At 36.2% G+C, this 19,471-nt stretch overlaps 2 protein-coding genes across 3 annotated transcripts in view; both read right to left on the bottom strand.

Moving 5' to 3' along the window:
• The window catches only part of Nadk2 (NAD kinase 2, mitochondrial), a 43,137-nt gene extending 41,222 nt beyond the window's left edge, over nucleotides 1-1,915 (bottom strand). Inside the window, exons 1-3 of the mRNA XM_013018524.1 lie at nucleotides 1,822-1,915; nucleotides 1,133-1,272; nucleotides 5-584 (exon numbers count right to left, since the gene is read on the bottom strand). Of these exons, the coding sequence (XP_012873978.1) occupies nucleotides 5-584; nucleotides 1,133-1,272; nucleotides 1,822-1,915 (814 nt within the window). The remainder of the gene's footprint in view (nucleotides 1-4; nucleotides 585-1,132; nucleotides 1,273-1,821) is intronic.
• A 3,947-nt stretch (nucleotides 1,916-5,862) lies between these two features.
• The window catches only part of Ranbp3l (RAN binding protein 3-like), a 40,653-nt gene continuing 27,044 nt past the window's right edge, over nucleotides 5,863-19,471 (bottom strand). For both annotated transcript variants that reach the window (XM_013018631.1, XM_013018632.1), the window contains exons 9-15: nucleotides 17,510-17,594; nucleotides 15,814-15,916; nucleotides 15,363-15,493; nucleotides 13,528-13,648; nucleotides 11,562-11,704; nucleotides 8,478-8,667; nucleotides 5,863-6,568 (exon numbers count right to left, since the gene is read on the bottom strand). In XM_013018631.1, coding sequence (XP_012874085.1) covers nucleotides 6,525-6,568; nucleotides 8,478-8,667; nucleotides 11,562-11,704; nucleotides 13,528-13,648; nucleotides 15,363-15,493; nucleotides 15,814-15,916; nucleotides 17,510-17,594 — 817 coding nt within the window. In that variant the 3' untranslated portion in view covers nucleotides 5,863-6,524. The remainder of the gene's footprint in view (nucleotides 6,569-8,477; nucleotides 8,668-11,561; nucleotides 11,705-13,527; nucleotides 13,649-15,362; nucleotides 15,494-15,813; nucleotides 15,917-17,509; nucleotides 17,595-19,471) is intronic.

Here is a 19,471-nt window from a genome sequence, read left to right as displayed (position 1 = left end):
CCGCCGGGAGTGGGCGCCGCCTGCACTGCCCGGGCCGCCCCGGCCTTTAACTTCGCGCCTGGCGCACGGAGGTGAGGTGCGGGGACGTGCGTGGCCCGAGCCGCGAAGGGGACGTGCCCAGACGCGGACGCGGCCGGGGAAAGCGGGGGCGCTGGGGAGGCGGGGAGCCCCACGCGAGGAGCAAGGGGGCGGGGAAGAGCCAGAGGCCTCGGGGTGGTGGGGTTGGTTTGTTTGTTTATGCGTTTCCATTGGCGCTTGCGCAGTGGCCGCTTCGCCAGGGCCCAATCACTCCTTCCACTAGTGGCTTCGTGAGAGCTCTTCGCCCGCCCCCGGGCTAACTCTGTCAACCAATCAGAGGCCGTTGCGATTTCGGAGCCCCAGGAGCTACGGGGATTGGCTATCGCCGGGGCGAGGACTGGAATGCCATTTGGTATTCGAGCTGCCTCCAGAAAACCAGCTGGAACCGGTCTGAGTTGGCCCAGGGGCTGTGGGAGGGGTTTTGAGAGCCTGGCGGGAAAGCTAGTGCCCGTTGCTTCTCGCTCCGTGGGTTTCTTTCCATATTTCCCAGGGAACAGTCGCGTGCACTTTGTTCGTGCATTTTAACAAGGGCTTGCAGGAATGGCAGGGGTTGAGGAAGTGACTCAAGACCAACTTGTTTAGCTCACTGGGCCTACTACAAAATGAGGATGCCAGGTCTACCTGACAGAAGGCATTAGCAATATTAAGACAACAGATTAAACCAAGCGCAGCGTGGGACCCTCTTACCTGCCTATCTGACCACCAAAGAGCCATCATCCCAGAAGGACACAGTTGCAGCCTCTAAGGACCTTGAAAGATAATGGGTGTCTAGATGGGGAAAAGTTTGGCAAACTAGATAGGGCAAATAAAGAGTTAATAGTGTCAGTGTTTTGGACTTTATCCTATTGGCAGTCCGGAAAGCGGTGTATTGCAGGCAGTGTTTGGCAACTATTGATCTGGCTTTGGAATATTGGTAGACTGGAGGGAAGAAGAGAAAGGGAGATTGTGGGAAGCTGATGAAATAATTACAGTGATAAGGACCTGGGCCAAGAAAAGAGTAATGCGATTAGAAGGGGGGAAAAAATAGGAGGAGAAAAATCAAATGGCAATGCACATTCGAGTGTTTAATTCCTCCTGTTTCTAGCCTAGGCATCTCCTTTTTCCCACTCTTGGCATTACTAGTAAGCAGATTTTGGACTTTCGGGCAGATTACTTCATCTTGCTCAGATGCCTCCTCTGCAATACAAGGTCGAACTAGAGTGGTAACAAGGTTCCACTAAGCTCAGTTGATTCAGCGAACTTGTCATTTTTATCTAGCAATCGTCACCATCATATATTCATTAATTCACTGTACTTTTGAATATCTACTGTGTGGCAGGTGGTGCATTAGGTTGGTATACAGTTTTATCTGTTGTTTGTTGTGTTTTTTGTTTTGTTTTTTGCTTTTGACTAGGTCTTGACCACTCCCTCCTGTGGGAGGTAACTTGGACATTCCCAAGGGTCACACTTCATGATTCATTACGTATTAGGAAAGAAGACATTACAAATGACACAGATTTGAAGCTAGTATAACTGGGAGAATGTTGACCCATTTGACAGAAAAATAAATGAATAGAGAAAACTCTTACCTTGGTGTGTATATAAATTTTAGGCCTCTGCCTAATTCACAGATAATAACAGTTTTTGGTTCTCTATGATTTCTAGTTACAAATGCAAGACACAATGTATATTACAATATGTATCTCCCCATCTGTAAGGGATATCCCTTTGCTGACCCTTACATTGGATCCCTCCTCCACTTACTTGCAAGAATTGCTTCATTAAGTTGTCTTCTCATGTGTACCTTGAATTCTATTTCCAATGTTATCGAATGATCTGATTGAAACTTAGAAGACATTTCTTAACCATTTGATCTGTCTTGATCACTGGCAATTGCTACCTTTCCTTTCTGAAAATTTTACTGTGTTTTCCTGAACACCAATTCCTAACAGTGTTGTTTATAGCTCTTCGCCGCTATTTTGAGTTCTTTCTGAGCCTATCTGCAGTATCTAACTCCTGTCTTTTCTGTCTTTCACTCACTTGCTGCAACCTTCCCTCCACTCACTCTTCTGCATGATCTCTTTCACTGTTGAGTAATGAAAATAACTTGGGCCTTGAAATTAGAAAGACCTTGATTCAAATCCCAGCTTTAGAATTGATTAGCTTTGTGAACCTTGAACGGTTGCTTAACTTTTCTGCACCCACTTCATCTAAATATTGCCTAAAATATTAGCCCTTTCTCTTTTCATGACTCAGGGAACCAACAGCTTTATCTCCTGTCTTTCTCCTGTGCTTAAAATTCTTATTTCTAGCTTCCTATCAGATAATGGCTCTTGATCTTTGCACATACAACAAACACATCAGTGAATATCAAGTTGTATTTGGGCCAGGCACCCTGCCAGGTGCTAGAGATAAGTGAGTCTTTTTATTAGTTCTCTAGCCCTTGAGGAACCTAATGTCTATATGGTTTTATAGGATTTTGAAGGACTTCGAGGCCTTAATTCAGCCTCAGAAGAGTTAAGAAGCTTTCTACAAATGTCCTAAACTAAGAGTCAGCTTTGTAATCAATATCACCAAAACTGGAAAAGGACTTATGCAGAAGAAAATATCATGAGCAAAAGCATAATGGCAACAAAATAACAATTCTGAATTCCTAGAGAATATAGGAAGAGGTAAGCAATGAAAGATAAGAAAGGTAATGAAAGGTAAGACAAAAAAGGTAGACAGGGGAAAAAATCCCATGGAAATTGCTTTGTCCATATATAGGAACCTGCCTTTTATCCTTTATGAATCAATAAAAGGAGAAAATGGTACAATTATCTTTGCAGAATCATGAAAAGAAATTTCTTAAAAGAAAACAGTAAGTAAGTATCTGAAAAGATACTCAACCTTTTTTTTTTTTTGCTAGTCATGAGGCCTGAACTCTGGGCCTGGGCACTGTCCCTCAGCTCTTCAGCTCAAGGCTAATGCTCTACCACTTGAGCCACAGTACCACTTCCGGCTTTTTCTGCTTATGTGGTGCTGAGGAACCCAGGGCCTCATGCATGCAAGGCAAGCACTCTACCACTGAGCCACCTTCCCAGTCCATACTCAACCTTCTTGAACATCAGAAAAACAAAATAAAGGTCATAATAAAATAATATTTTATGTCCACTAGATGGGTAGAAATTAAGAAATTTTAGTAATGTACTTGCTAGAAAATTATCTCATCTAGTAGATTAAAGATTGAACAGTCAGTTCATGAGTTCCTCCAGTAGCACAATTTGCATACATCATCTTAGAAATTTAAAACATGTTCATGTATTTCAGTGTTCAAAGTCTGATGTCAAAAGTTAATCTGTGTGGTAGTATTGTAGGTAGAACTTGACCATTGCATAAAAAAAAGGAAAGCAAGCAAAGAAAGAAAGAAAAGGAAAGAAATAAAAAGAAGGGAAGGAAAAAAAAGGAAGGAAGAAAATATAAGTAAAATCATTTCTGGCCTTCATGTACTTAAATTCTCAACTAAATGTAAAAAGTAATGTTTTTGAATTCCTCACTTTATCTATTGTGAAGCTAGTACATTTGCTAGTGAATTAGCTATTATGATCACTACATCTAAAGCAAACTTAATTGTTCTCAGCGTTTTATTGGAAATTGTGTATGACACTATAATATTCACAATTTGAAGATTTACAGAGGCCTGAAAATGCATTCTTCAAGATTTCTAAACCCATGCCCTCTACCTTTTTTTTTAAATGACATTCACATATTCTAAGGTTTGTATGTTATATTTTCTCCTGGGAACAAAAGAATCCTACTGCTTTACTAATAACAGATACAAAAAAATTTAAGAGAAAATGTTTTAATAGTCCATAGTTAAGTTAAATAAAATAAGAGTAAAATTCTGTTGAAAAAGAAGAGCTGCAGGTTATGTTAGTATGGTATTATTAGGAATATTTAATTAGGTATACTATAGGTATGCATCTAATATATTTGGGGAATTATTAAGTAAACATTAATTTAAAGAAACTTCTATGAAAATCTAAAATACAGGGTTTGAGATCACATAATTCAGTAACTTATGAAAATGAATGTAATTGTACAATTGATCTCTTCTCATGAAAGAGAACATATGAAATATGTTCAGATGAAAGAGAAGGAAATGAGACAAAGGACATAAAAAAAACCAAAAGGAAGGCTAGATGAAGACATACAATGAAAAACCATAAAACCTTTCAATTATCAAAATGATTGAAAGAATAATGATTGAAAGAATATTCTCCAAAATCTAGACATTTTTACTGCCTTCCTGATATTCTAACCCTATTTAAATTTGTTCTCATAGGCATTTCTACATAGATCATAAATTAGATAATATATTTTATCCTTTGATAAATAATGCCAAAGAAAGTCTTAGAATTAATTCAACTTCGATTTTTTTAAATGCTTATTTTTACCCAATGGACAAGAATGAGGACAAGAATGGATATGTCAGGAAGATCAAGATCCCTGTCCTCTGTGTCACATAAACAATTACAGTACATTCACAGCCTTCCCACACTGCTAAGATCTCATAAGAAAACCAGTATTATCGTATCTTCTTCAAATTTCTCCCTGTCTGTGTTGTTTCTAGTGAAAATTTTCCACTGAGATAGACTTCATCAGGATCACTCCTTTGACAAGAGGCATGGGTTGAGAAGAGAGAGAAAAGGAGAAAGAAGACTTTCAGTTTAGGGTAAAAATTATTTGTATCTTCCTCCTCATGATAAAGCTTTTTTCCTTTTCTCTCTGTTATTTCTTTCTTCTTCTCTCACATTAACTTTTCTTCTATCCTCATTTTCTGAGCTAGAATTTTTAATATATAAGCAAAGGATTTTTATGCACTCTATGATTTTTGTGGAAGAATGATTAGACCTTCCTAAGTAGCTAACTTATAGTAAATTTTAACTATTCACTTATATGGAGAAGCAAAACTTTAAACAATACACATATTAACTAAGTCATAGTTTAAAAGAATTAATTTAATTTCATATTCTAAATAAGAATTTCAGATATTAGGTAATGGTTAACTTAATAAATGAATGTATATACTTGCTTTTATTACTAGTAAATATAATAAAAGAATGTATCTTTTAAAATACATATTCATATGTAAGCTTCCAAATGAATATTTTCTTCAAAGTACCACTTTGTGAAGTGATTACCCTGATTCCAACTAAGTTGCCATTGTACAAGAATTTTTCAGAAATCATTTTGGAATAGTGAATCTCTATCTCCTAATTTGTGAAATCTTAGAGATTCAACAAAAAGCACTTTTGGCCAGGTGATGGTGGCTCATGCCTATAATCCTAGCTACTGAGATATGAGGAAGCTGAGATATAAGGATTGTGATTCAAATCCAGGCCAGGCAGGAAAGCCTGTGAGACTCTTATCTCCAATCAACCACCAGAAAACTGAAAGTGGTGCTGTAGCTCAAGCGGTAGAGTACTTGCCTTGAGCTAAAGAGTTCAGAGACAGCGCCCAGGCCCAGAGTTCAAGCTTCATGACCAAAAAAAATGTCATTTTGAAGCAATAGGGTGATTGATCAGATTGAAAGTGAAATTTGTTCATAAGTATGGAGGCTAAATTTTCACATAATTCATAAAGTATCTCTGAAGCAGATCTCAAAAAAGAGCATCAAAATTCTGCTGTAAAATTTACTGTGCATATCACAGTAATGGAATTTAAGAAAAAGACTCTTTTGGCAATATATGATAAACTTATTTTCAAAAGGTCCTTCCATAACCACACCTACTAGAATATTAATGACAAATTAATTACATAAAGCAAAGGAAAAACATATTTGGCTTTTGTATACTTAATTTTTCATACATAATGCCATATTTGTCTATTCATTCAACAGCTTTTATGTATTAACCAGCAGTCATGAATATATACAATGCAATGGATACAAATCCAAGAGCAGATACTTTTGTAAAGGCATTCACACTTGAATATGTAAGTACATTTAATAGTATTCAAAAGGCTAAGTGAATATATATAAATTTCTCAGACGATGAACATGATTTAATGAAGTCATGCAATTTAAGTTTAAACAAATGACTGAATATTAACTAAATTACTTGTTTTGCCCAATGTATGACAAAAATATTTTATTTGGTTATTTATCAAATCCAGAAATTTATAATTTTAAGTATTACATCCATCAATGTGATGAAATTCACATTAGTTATAAAATCCTAGTCTGAAGTTTTTATTTTTTCAAGAAATGATGCATTTTGAACTTCTGAGGTCCATTTTTTAAATTCTGTCATAATCAAGATGTAGCACGTAAGAGAAAATTTTTATTGCAACAAATTATATTCCTTAAGCTTTCCTCTAAAACCTCTTCAAGGAATGAACAGGATCTTCTCAATTAGGATGGATTGACATTTCTGTAGGGTAACCAATCTTTGTGCAGACATTGACATGTGTATCGTAGGCAGTATTCATAAACAGGCAACTGACTGTCTGTGGGTCCATCTAGAAGGATCTGTGACATAAATTTAAAATACTTTGTTACAGAATAATATATTTAGAGGAGATTTAATATCAGATACAATGGAACGTGATTGGCTTACTGGCAAGAAAATGAAAGATATTGAATGTATATGCAAATACTGCTAATTGCTTTAAATATGATATTTTCAGATAATTAAAACATTCCTTAGTTCATGGACAACAAAGTCCAAACAATTAGACTTTTATAGCTCCCATAATATGATGGCATTTGCTTGCAAATGGAATAAGATACTATCTTGAAAAGGGTAAATTGCAGGGGAAGAAGTCATATGATTGGACTTTGCTTTGTATCAACTCCTTTGCTTTACATTAAGATTGCTGCATATCAATCCATGTCCATTTCCAACAACAGAATAGAACAGAATATAAATTTCAAAAACATGTCTCATTGGTTGCTAAGAGTATTTTTACATTTAATTCCTATACCATACTGATATTTTTAATGAGTAACAATTCATTTTCTGATAGACTCTACTTTATTGTTGAAAATATAAGCATAGTATAAAAGACAATTTTATTTTTTATTGTATATGTTTCAGAGACAAGAAACCATTTTCTGAATAGATTTGTTAAAGGTAGCAAAACAATCATACTTCCTTAGTTCTCTAGCTCACTGAATCAACCATACTAATGGTTGTTTCTACATATGCTGCAGAATACATTTGCATATATTGCAGAACAGGCCACATTTCATGCAGTTCTTTCTTCTATAGGTGTTGAGAACTCACTTGATCAGATTCCCTGCCACATGAGCCATAGCACTAGCCATTTCATCCAGTTTTATACATGTTCTTTATAAATTCTTAAATTATGTATTATTAAGATTTTAAAATAATAGCTAGGCATCTGTACATTACACATCTGTAATCCTAGTTATTCAGGAGGCTGAGACCTGGAGGAATATGGTTCAAAGCCAGCCTGGGTAGAAATATCAAGACTCCATCTCCAATTAAAAGTAAAAAGCTTGATTACAAGCCATGAGGAAAAAAACCAAATGAGAGCTAAGACCCTGAGTTCAAGCCATGGATCCAACACACATACACACACACACACACACAGAATGATTAAAACTTGAAAAACATATCACTACACCACATTTTTTGTGTTACTGAGTCCTCTGTAGAACATAATTCAGGACTATGAGAAATTACTACTGAAAATACTTGGATAACATTAGAATAGCAACATCTGTATAACAAAGATGAGCTTACTAGCTCTTTGACAGTGTTTCTTTTTTTCCAAAATTAATGATGAATATTACATTCAAATCCATACATCAGGACAAGAACTGAATCCTAAAAAAATCAATTTGCTACTGACTCTGTTTCAAACAATTGATTTGTAAATTCTGCCACAATAAAAATAAAATATAAAACATGAAAATGATGGTAACAATAACCAATAGTGATTTTTTTCTGCCCTGAAAGGCAGAATTAATGCAATCTAATTATCTCAATAAGTAGCCAAATTCCAAAAGGGAAATAAGCAAAATTGTCAAAATTTCAAGCCAAATATGCCTAGAGATTCCATTATCTATGTCCAGTTCTTTTCATAGCCAATAAAAGAATGAGAACAAGTGAAAGAAGTATAAATAAATGGTTAGTTTCAGGGTAGCAACGTAATACTTTACATTGTTACTGTAGTCTTCTTTGTAGTATATAGGCTAATGTTAAATAGGCACCACAATGAGGTTGAGCTGGTAAAATCCTAATGAAGACCAGTGATTCCAGTCCACGCTAAAAAGCCAAACTTTTGGGTTCTAACCATAACACACTGGAAAGAGATCAGTTTTCATTTTTTAAAATAATTTTAATGTATTGAAATTGTGCTCAAGGTTTCTTTTTTAAACTCCTGACCTAACCAAAAAAAAAAAAAATTACCTGATTCGCTTTTAGTAACTTGAATGAAATCGTCTTCTTCCTCATCACAACTCTCTTGGTTGAACTGTTGGAGATCTGTTTCTGATGGGCTATCAGCTTGATTGACATCCTTGTGCTTATGGAAGCTTCGAAGGGCAACCAGACGATGATGTATTGCTGCGTACAGACATCCTGTATCTTTGGCACTGGCCTTCATGAGGCAAGTTAGATTATTAAGAATATAAATCACTTATATGCACTAGCCACATTTTACAGATTTTTGGGGAGGGGGGTACTGGGGAGCGAATCCAGGACATTGCACTTGCTGAGCAAGCACTTTACCACTGAGCTACAGCCCAGCCACATTTTACAGATTTTCAGTCTACCACTATTAATAAGGAAAGAGTTATATAGCATAGTATACAATTGTACATAATTGTACAATACAACATAATTATAAGTGCTAACAGCCTTACTAATTAATTAATTTTTGGAATAAACTCCATCCTATAGTGGATAAATTGGAAGATGCCTCAATGTGTGCATTTAAGTTGAGAAAGTAAATTTTATATTTAATATATTTATTTGACTTTAAGTAATTTTAGCATTAAGACCTTTCTTCCTCTACTGTTTTACCCTATAGACAATTGGAAGATTGGAGGGAAAACTTCCTCAATTTCCTTTTCATCACTTTGCTTAGACATTTCTCCAAGACTCATAGCAAACTTCATTAAAGCAATCTATGAGATTTACCATTAACACATAAAATGTTTGTGCTTTACAATACTTTTCTTTGCCATTTTTGTGATTGCTATTAATATAAAAGTGATGGTAGAAATAACCAAAATTGGCATGACATTAAATGTTATATTTTATTCTATCTTTACAACAATGCTGTGATATAATTATTCATTTATATTAGCAAAAGCAGATAACACAGGTATTCAACATAGACTCATTTTTTTCTTCCCTTTATAAATGAGAAAATTATGGCTAAAAAAGGAAAAGGAAGCTCAATGCATTGGTCCACAGCTGTAATCCCAGCTACTTAGGAAGGAGTGATCCAGTGCAGTTTGAAGCCAGCCTAAACCAAAAATTAGCAAGACTTAATCGAATAAGATGGATATAGAGACTCATGCCTGAAATCCCAACTATTCAAGAAGCATAAATATGGGATCTCGATCCAAAGCTGAACCTGGGCAAAAATCATAAACCCTATCTGAAAAATAAAGCAACTAAGAGCTGTGTGTATTGCCTAAGTTGTAGAGCAGCTATCTACCAAGAAACCTTGAGTTCAAAGTCTAGGAAAGAAGAAAAAGAAAGGAAGGAAGGAGGGAGGGAAGGAAAGAAGGAAGGAAGGAAGGAAGGAAAAAGAAAGAAAGAAAGAAAGAGAAAGGCAGGCAGGCAAGCAGGAAGGCAGGAAGGCAAGAAGGAAAGAAGGGAGAAAGGGAGGGAGGGAGGGAGAAAGAGAAAAAGAGAGGAAGAAAGAAAGGAAGGGAGGAAGGGAGGAAAGGAGGGAGGGAGGAAAGAAGGAAGGAAGGAAGGAAGGGGAAAGAGACAGAGAAAGGAAGGAGGGAAGGAAAGAAAGAGAGAGAGAAAGAAAGAAAAAGAAAAACGGAAAGAAGGGTAAAAATGACTTGTCTGTGAGTTACAGCTACTCAGCAAATTGCTAGTATGTGAATCCAGAATTTTGCCCTTCAAGTCAATAAGATTCATTAAATTATAATGCAAAATAAAATAGAACTATTCATCTATTAAAAGAATTTTTGAGGAATAAGTACTTTGATGGCATAAAACCACTCATTCATATTAAGTGTTTGATAATCATTGTAGCTACTTAATCTTAACTGAAAACTTGAAGCCTGTGTTATCATCACCGTCTTTTTTGCACATGTGTAAATCAGTTTTAAAAAAGTCCAGGTAACTTTCCTGAAGCTTATAAATGCAATATGCCACAAATGTACAAAAATTTACATGTTGTCCAATTTTGGAATATTCCCATATATACAACGAAGTATCTTTTGGGTATGGAATCTGTATCTAAACATAAAATTCATTTATATTTCATCTATGCCTTCCATATATAGCCTGAAAATAATGTCGTATTTTTGCCTTTATTTAGATTTATGCCTGTATTTTGTCTGTGATTTGTCACATAAGGGCAGGTGTAAATTTTTCCACTTATGGTGACCTGTTGAGGCTCACAAAGTTTTGAAGTTTGGAGCACTTTGCTTTTTCAAATTTTTAAATTAAGGACATTCAATTTATATAATATAAGACGAATATGTCGAAAGTAACCATACCTGAGGGGGACATTTTAGTGATAGACAGGGTCACACTTGGCAATATACTTACTTTTATATAATAAAGTATTTGTGGGGTTTTTGTTGTTTGTTTTTTATGACTGGCCACACACCAACAATCAGCTTTCTCCATTACTTTGTGGATGCCTATTTACTTGTGTTGGTACCTTCTGCCTGAATCATTTGGGTACTCAGGCGTCTCCAGTCTTCTGGGTCTCAGCCCATGGGGAAAACCCAGCTTTTACAGGAGGGTAGCTCTGTTCTTGGCAGCTGTCTTGCGTTGGGATCTTGTATTTGAGGTCAAGCATGCCTGCTGCTGGGAACAGCTAAACTGTGCTCCCATCCTGTTACCTTGGAGATATATTCATGCTCAGAATTGGAATTTGCTGTTGGACCAGTTGTTAGAAGTTGCTAGCTCTGGGTTTTTCCATTCCTTGCTGATTGTTTTCTAGTGGTCCGAAAGCCTTCTCTGTCTCAGTCTGCAGTGTTAGCATCAAGCTTCTTCCTAGATTTTATTCCTGACAATATAGGCACTCGGATAACTTAGTAAGGTCGTTAATAGAATTTCAATAGTAAAGAAAAGGGTAGATGGCATGGATAAGAAATGACTGCTCTAGACTTTGGTATTGATTTCAGAATTCCATATATATTTAGGTCTTAGAGGATAAGCATTCAAAGTCAGTGACTAATTCCTTTGCCAATGGTGCAGATTATGATAAGAAAATAAAAACCAACTAGGAATTGTAGAGCTCTATTAGTACATTTGTAAGATAATCTTGCATCACCGCAGTTTTTCACTTACTTGAATTAAAAATACTTTGATGTTATAGTCTTCTAAATCTGTAGCTGTTATTTGCAAATTTCTGTGGTTTGCTCTTTGAATCTTCATTTGTGCCCAGAGTTTGCTATTGAGGATTAGCCTCAGACTGCCTTGATTGCGCATAACTATAGTAGAAAAGCAAACGTGTTAGATTACAACTCCTGATTCCTTTGCCTGCAAAAATAACGATTTCCTAGTTCTAACAGCAAAGTAAATCTTGTAGTTGTTTTCTAGACTAGATTTTCATTATTAAGTATATTTAGACTAAAATAAAACTTGTTTTTCAAATTGTATTTGGGCTTTATAAAGCAGAGTTTTGTTCAGTTTAAATACTAAAATTAGATTTTTATAATAGTTCTCAATATTTCCAACCTCCTTTTAAGCTCTAGTGGCTTGAAAAATATCTATCTAAGAATTGCTTACAGGGGCAAAAACAGAAGTAAATCCAAAAAATAGAATCAAATAAAGTAGAGCTCTCAAGAGATTATTATGAACACATTAAGAATATTGAAGAAGGCCAGGCACAGTAGCTTACACATGTAATTCTAGCTATTTAGGAGCTAGAGATAAAGACGATCACAGTTTGAAGCCAAACATCAAGAAATGTTTATGAGATCCCATCTCAACAGAAAAAAAAATGCTAAGCATGATGTTATGTGTTTCTCATCTCAGCTACAGTAGAAAGCATAATAGGGGAGTCACAGTCCAGGCCTGTGAAAAACAAGGCCATAGCTCAAAAATTACCAGAGCAAAAAGAGTTAGGAGCATAACTTAAGCAGTAAAGTGTCTTCTTAGCAAGTGCAAATCCCAGTATACACCAAAGGGGAAAAAAAAAGAAGAAAGAAAGATACATTGGTATGGAGCCATGCTCATGGTATACAAAGTAAATGAAAATGTCAGATTCCAATGCAATGTAACATTGTGAATCATAAGCTTGTGGCTCATGTATACACATGTATGTGCAGAGAACAAAGTCCAACAGAATCATTCTGTTAACAGACACTGTCTCAGGATGATAGCCCTTTAAATCCTTCTATTTCTCCTTTCCAACCACCTATATTTTCTGATTTCTACAATGAAAATATATTGTCTACATAACAAGAAAAACTGTTCAGGAGTTTTAATTTGCTTTTTTGTTTTGTTTTGTCTTGTTTTCAGATTTTGGCAGGCAGTGGAGTTAAACCCAGAGTAGAGAGTGACTTGTACTGCCTTGGTAATACTTAGACATCTAATTGTCAGTTATATAACTGAAAATATTGTTCCTGTACTTTTGGTCTGCATATACTCAATTCTCATTTCTTGAGCTTACTCTTGACAAATGCTCATGCACTTAAGATTCTACACTTCTGGGCCTGGGAAGGTGGCTCAGTGGTAGAGTTCTTGCCTTGCTTTCATGAGGCTCTAGGTTCGATTCCTCAGTACCACATAAGCAGAAAAAGCCAGAAGTGGCGCTGTGGCTCAAGTGGTAGAGTGCTCACCTTGAGCTGAAGAGCTAGGGACAGCATCCAGGCCCAGAATTCAGGAGCCACAACCGACAAAAAAAAAAAAAAAAGGAAATGAAAGAGAGAGACTTCTACCTGTACTCTCCTCCAAAGAAACTCAAAACTGAATGGCAAAACCAGCCCCACACCCACCTCTCTACCCAGGCTCAGTCTCAATTTGGTCCCCTGAACAAAGAAAGCCCAGCATCTTTTTGGATGCCAAACAGTGAAATCTTTAAGTGAGACTAACTCCAGTTTCTGATTGTCCTCCTGCTTGCAGAATTCAGAACTGGAACCCATGCAGCCTAATGAGTAGACTACCTTGAAATGGGACACTTCCTAGTGTATGTTAGCAATCATATCTCTTGGTGTGTCTTATAACCCAACTTCAAGTGTGTGTAAGTGTATGTACTGCTTCAGGTTTAACCCTGACAAATCATGCCTGGCTTTGCAAAAGGATTCCTTACTCAGTCTTGACTGCAACGTTTCACAGTCGCTGCTTGCTGCGTCATTCAGCCTCAGGGTTCCTCTGCCCCTTTCCGTCCACGATTGTGTTGTTTTGTTGAATATAAAAATCTTGCAGTTGATCTAAATGATAATTTTTTAATGTCAAACATACATAATTTTTTCAAAATCAACTATTTCCTGTGTTCTAATATCTGATCTAGTATCTGCTCATTTATCAGAATGAGCTATAGGGAAATTTAACTTTCAGAAGTAGAGTCTGAGTAGCTCAAATTTCAAAACATATATATGTATATATACATACATTATATGTATATATGTACATTGTATGTGTATATAATGTATATAATGTGTATACACACAGATGTATATTTGTGTATATGTATATAATGTATATGTATATATTTATATATAATGTAGACAGGTTCCTCAGGACTTGTTTCCCACTTGTCAAGTTCTACCTGCAATAACAGATAACTGCATCATTATATTTTGTTTATTCTCCCAGAGACATTTGTAGGCATATGCATGCCAATACCAGCATGTACTCCTTTTCTTTTCTAAAATAGTGCAATACCATGCAAACATGCTGGGTTTTTTTCCACTTACTATATCTCTATATTCACCAACTTTTGCATTAAGCTTCGTACTATTTGAGATGTATAATGGTATTTAAAAATAAAGGATTCAGGAATTATTTGCTTACTTTAAAATTTGCAATGACAACACAAAAACTTGGAGAACTGTGAAATGAGGCCCCAGAGCCCTCTCTTGCATCTAGCAAAGATCAGTGGCTCTCAAATACTCCTACATGTAAGAATCACTGAAGTTGATCTAATCCAAAGATTATACACACTTATTTAGAATAAAAGCATCCTTAGATCTTAGAGGAAATGAGGCGAAATTGAGAGCATTGGACAGAAATGCAGATGGGGAAATGGGCAAGTGCAATTCCCACCTTACAGAAACATGATAAATGTATAGGACCTGATGCGCTTATCTCTCAGCTGTGGTACTATGGAGTAGATCCATGAAGTTCTTGATTTATGCATTAAAATTTTTTAAATTATTTTAAAAAGGAAATGAACAAGTTTACATTCCCACCAACAATGCAGTAGGTTCTCTTCTGTCCACACCCCCTCCAGCATCTGTTGTTATTAGAGTTCTTGATTATAGCCATTCTAACTGGGGTGAGGTGGTATCTCAATGTTGTTTTGATTTGCATTTTTTATGGCTAGAGAGAATGAATCTGTCTTACACAGAAATTAAGACATGAACATTTTAAAACCTTAAGAATGAAAAGAACAGCACTGACTATAAAAGCATTCATGGAAAATATATTGGTCTGAAGATGGGATCCTAGTAATCTCAGTACTTGGGAGACTGAGACAGGGGACTAAGAGTTTGAGGGCAGCCTAGGCCACATAGTTGAGACCCTGCCTTATAAAAAAAGAAAGAAATAGAAAGAAAGTAAAGAAGAGAGAAAAGAAGGGAGGAAGGAAAAAAGGAAGAGAGAAGAGGAGGGAAAAAAAAGAAAAACCATGAAAAACAAAAATTGGAAAAAAGACAAAAAAGAAAAAGAATAAAACAGACAGGATCTAATGTTGAAGAATGTATATCCAGGAACCTTGGTGTACACACACACACACACACACACACACACACACACACACACACACACACACACACAAGAAAATAACAAAATGTTGGTTTGAACTTTGGGAGTAGCCAACATTTTTATTGAAGCAAGGTAGTCTTCACAAAAGCATTATTTTCTGATGTCCCTGATGATGGTAATTTTATTCCTTGTATATATGACCAGAAATGATGTACAAACCTTTAACACATTATGTTCTGCTTCTTCTCCAGTTATAACATTAACTTTTTCCGGCAAGTATTTTTGTGATAGTCGGGAAGAAAAAGCAGCAGCGGATTCAATTAGGGATGTATTTTTTATAGAATCTTTTCCTAAAAGCAAACGGAGGTAAACACATCAAAGGCCTCATTCTCTAATGTGGAAGTTCTTTTTTTGCATTATTAACACACATATCCTTATCTATTAACAATAAAATTACTTGAATTTGGGTCAAATTTCCTTATCAACTTCCCAAAGCATTAACAAGTCAAAAGTCTAAAGCTTATAATAGCAAATATGTTTAAATCTTAACCAAAATATGCCCACTGGGTTTTAGAATTATCTTTTTTAGTTTTACAGATATCAAATAAGTGGCATGACAAACAAGAGTCGCAAGTAACTAAATTAAATGTACAAATGAAATAATTCTTACTTGAATTGGGGGAGTTGATAGAAAAGTTCACAATGGATTTGAATGTTTTTCCCTTGGTATTTGAGTCACTTTCAAGTTGAGGCTGGGTGAGTTTCTGAGTACCCTAAGTGAGGAAAACATACATTATTTAATGTCATCCCTAGGTATATTTGTAGTGATCCATAAGATACTTTTGTTCTTTTATAACATAGCACACAAATCCAGATGCTGTGTTCTTGTTAGGGGCTCCTTTTGTACTAAACATGATTGCTAGAAGTCTTTTATTCTCATCTCAAAAACATAATCTTCTTACTGCCAGTTTACTTCAGAGAGAGTCTAGTCCCAGGAACAGTGTGAAAAGTTCTAGTGGCACAGAAGATATAGAGATTTCACTTTCCCACTAGACTAGCCTGTTGTCTACAAAGTCAAATTATCATCTCGGCTTTAAGGTGTCCAAAGACGCCCCCTCCCCCCACTAGATGTCACATCTTCAAGAACATATTTATAAAAAGATCCTAGTTTTTCCCAAGGAAATTTTTACCAGTAATTACTTTTAAGGCTACCTACTATATACCTTATATCATCAAAGCCTCTATGAAGAAAGACAAACTGCCATGCCATTTATGACCATGTATAGGGATTCGAGCACTGATACTTAAAACTTCATGTTCCTATCATTCTTCTTTTAAATTCAAAATTCTTTCACACCATTTGAACATCAACATATTTCCTGAAAACTTGTAGGGATTGGCATAATTGTTTTCACATTAAAAAAAATAAAAACTCAGGCTCAGAAGGTTTAATGACTCACTCTAAAAGTTCACGGTCGACCACAAATCCAAGAATGCACATTGGCTCTCAGATTACAAGGCCACAAGATTACAAGAGGAAAAATACAAGTAATCTCTGTTATGTCTACCATCCATAGAGATTGCTAACTGAAAGAGATAGGAAGCTCAAGTCTTTTTATCAGCCACATTTTAATTGCCCTTTGGAAATATGCACAAGCTAGCTATCTCAGACCAAACCTCTCTGACCAAGACTACAGCTCATTTGAACAGTTATCTCAGTCTCTCCTTATGAATTAGAAGTCTCTCTAGGGTACTGTGTCTTTAATTGTTTTCAAATCTTGCTTTGGAACCATTTTATCCTTACCCTCACCCATAGGGATTCTGACATTAGCAGCTGAGCTTATGTAAAACAGATAATTTTGATTTTCCTTAGGTACCTCTTGTTTAACACAAATCAAAGGATTATTTAATATTTTATATCAGGAATAATATTATAATTATGTATTTTCCTCTCTTCATGGGTTCCCATCTATTAGTCTAACAACTAAGATTGGCTTCCCACAAGAATATTTCCAGGTAAAGAAAGAAAATATAGGGGCTGGGAAGGTGGCTCAGTGGTAGTGTGCTTGCCTTGCATGCATGAGGCCCTGGGTTCGATTCCTCAGCACCACATAAGCAAAAAGAAAAAGGCCAGAAGTGGCGTTGTGGCTCAAGTAGTGGAGTGCTAGCCTTAAGCTGAAGAGCTAAGGGACAGTGCCCGGGCCCCACAACCAGATCCAAAAAAAAAAAAGAAAAGAAAGAAAATGTACCTTTGAAACTAGGAGATAAAAAGTATGTTCCAATTTAACTCAGCTTTTTAATTCGTTTCCATAAATATAAAGTGATTGTCCTTTCTACAAGCATAAAAACTATTACCAAAATCTTACCAAAACCCTTTCTACCATATTTTCTCCAAAAACGAAGTCAGACCTGCAGCTCTTAAAAGAAGACGTATCTTCATTCAGTTGACATCTAAGAAAAAGAATTACGCATTTGCTATTTTGAATGTATAAAGTCATTTTAAATGATAGTAGATAAACAATGTTCCAATAGCTTATGTAAGATATAAACATCTGCTAGCACTTGTTTATCTGAAATTATTGAGAGATGAAGGAAACCAAACGTGATATTCAAAGTATTTTCCAACTGTTGCAATATTGGCATTAGCTCATCCCAGAGATCTTGTGCCCCATCACTGCTGGTTCTGTGCTCAGTCACAAGGGCGACCCTGGGATTTCCTTTTCCACCACAGCCTCTCCCATCTCTACTCATCGCTCTTCTCTGCCCCAAGTGGCCAGTGTTGCTATTTCTTTTAAGCAATCAGAGACCTTCAGAGCAAAAGCAAAATCTATTTTTCTTGTCAGTTTTACTTGAGCAAGCATTCTTACTTTTCTCCTTCCAGGATTTTATATGTTAAAGGTTTTTTGCATGGAAAAAAAACCCTCAAGAGCATCTTTGTAGGCCAATGTGTTCAGGAGTCCCCGTGTGTTCAGGAGTCCCCGTTGATTCCCCACTGTGCAGAGTAAGCAAATGATACTATATAGCAATACACATATTCAGGTGAGTCAATTTGTCCACAGAAAGATTTAGTTTGTTGCCAGCAGTGCTAAGAAATATCAATGTTTAATTTTCCTTTTTCTCTATACAAATTATGCCAACAAATAACAGACAATACCAACATTAATTAGAAAGAAAGGGAAATGTCAATGAAAGGGGAAAAACTAATAACCGGATAATTAATTCTTAATAAATAAAAATTTAATCAGCCAGGAACCATGGCTTATGCATGAAATCTTAGCTACCCAGGAAGCAGAGATTGTGAGGATTATCATTCAATATCAACCTGAACAAAAACTTTCACAAGTCCCCATTTTGACCAACAGTGTATGATGGTGCACATCTATTACCCTAGCTACACAAAAGGCTGAAATTAGGAAGACTGTGTTCCAGACAAGCCCAGGACAAAAGATCATAAGATTCTATCTCAACAGAAAAAGTAGTATGTACCTATTATTTGGGCTACTGTACAAATGAATTCAGAGTATCATAGTTCAGGCCCAACTGAGCCAAAAAGCAAATCCAGGATATAAAAATAACCATAAGAAAAGGACTGGAGAAATACCTGAAACTGTGGAACACCTTCTTAGCAAGCACAAGGCTCTGAGTTCACCCTTACTACTCTCTCTCTCAAGCACACACACACACACACACACACACACACACACACACACACACACACACACAAACTATTTGAGCAACAGGGGGCCAGCTGGTGGTAGTGCATGCCTGTAATCCTAGCACCTCAGGAGGCTGAGATCTGAGGATCATGGCTCAAAGCCAGCCCAGGCAGGAAAATCTGTGAGACTCTTATGTCCAGTTAGTCATAGAAAAGCCAGAGGTGACACTGGAGCTCAGGGACAGCACCCAGGCCCCAGGGTTCAAGTCCCAGGAATGGCAATAAATAAATTAATTAATTAAAATAAAAAAATAACAAGGATTTTTGAAAAGCACTTTAAGCTTTTGTTCTTATAAAATGTCCTCTGAAATAGGAATTTTGGCAATTGATTCACACAGTGTGAATGGTTGGGATGATAAAGACAAAATGAAAGGAAGACACTTTTGTCAGCTCATAACATTGAGTGTCCCTAATCCCCAAAATATGAAATCTCAAATTCTCTAAAATATGGAGATTTTGAGCACTGACATTACAAGTAGAAGATTTACGATTTCATGTGATGGGTCCAAGTAAAAAAGAACAGTTATTTAAAATATTGTATTAAATTGCCTTTGGAGTGTGTGTGTCACACACACAATACAGATGAATTTTGTGCTTAGGCTTGGTTCTCATC

The sequence above is a fragment of the Dipodomys ordii genome, unplaced genomic scaffold, assembly GCF_000151885.1.
Source record: "Dipodomys ordii isolate 6190 unplaced genomic scaffold, Dord_2.0 Scaffold41, whole genome shotgun sequence".
Taxonomy (NCBI): Eukaryota; Metazoa; Chordata; class Mammalia; order Rodentia; family Heteromyidae; genus Dipodomys; species Dipodomys ordii.
The sequence above is the reverse complement of the archived record's forward strand: the minus strand, read 5'-3'. Positions and strand labels throughout refer to the sequence as shown.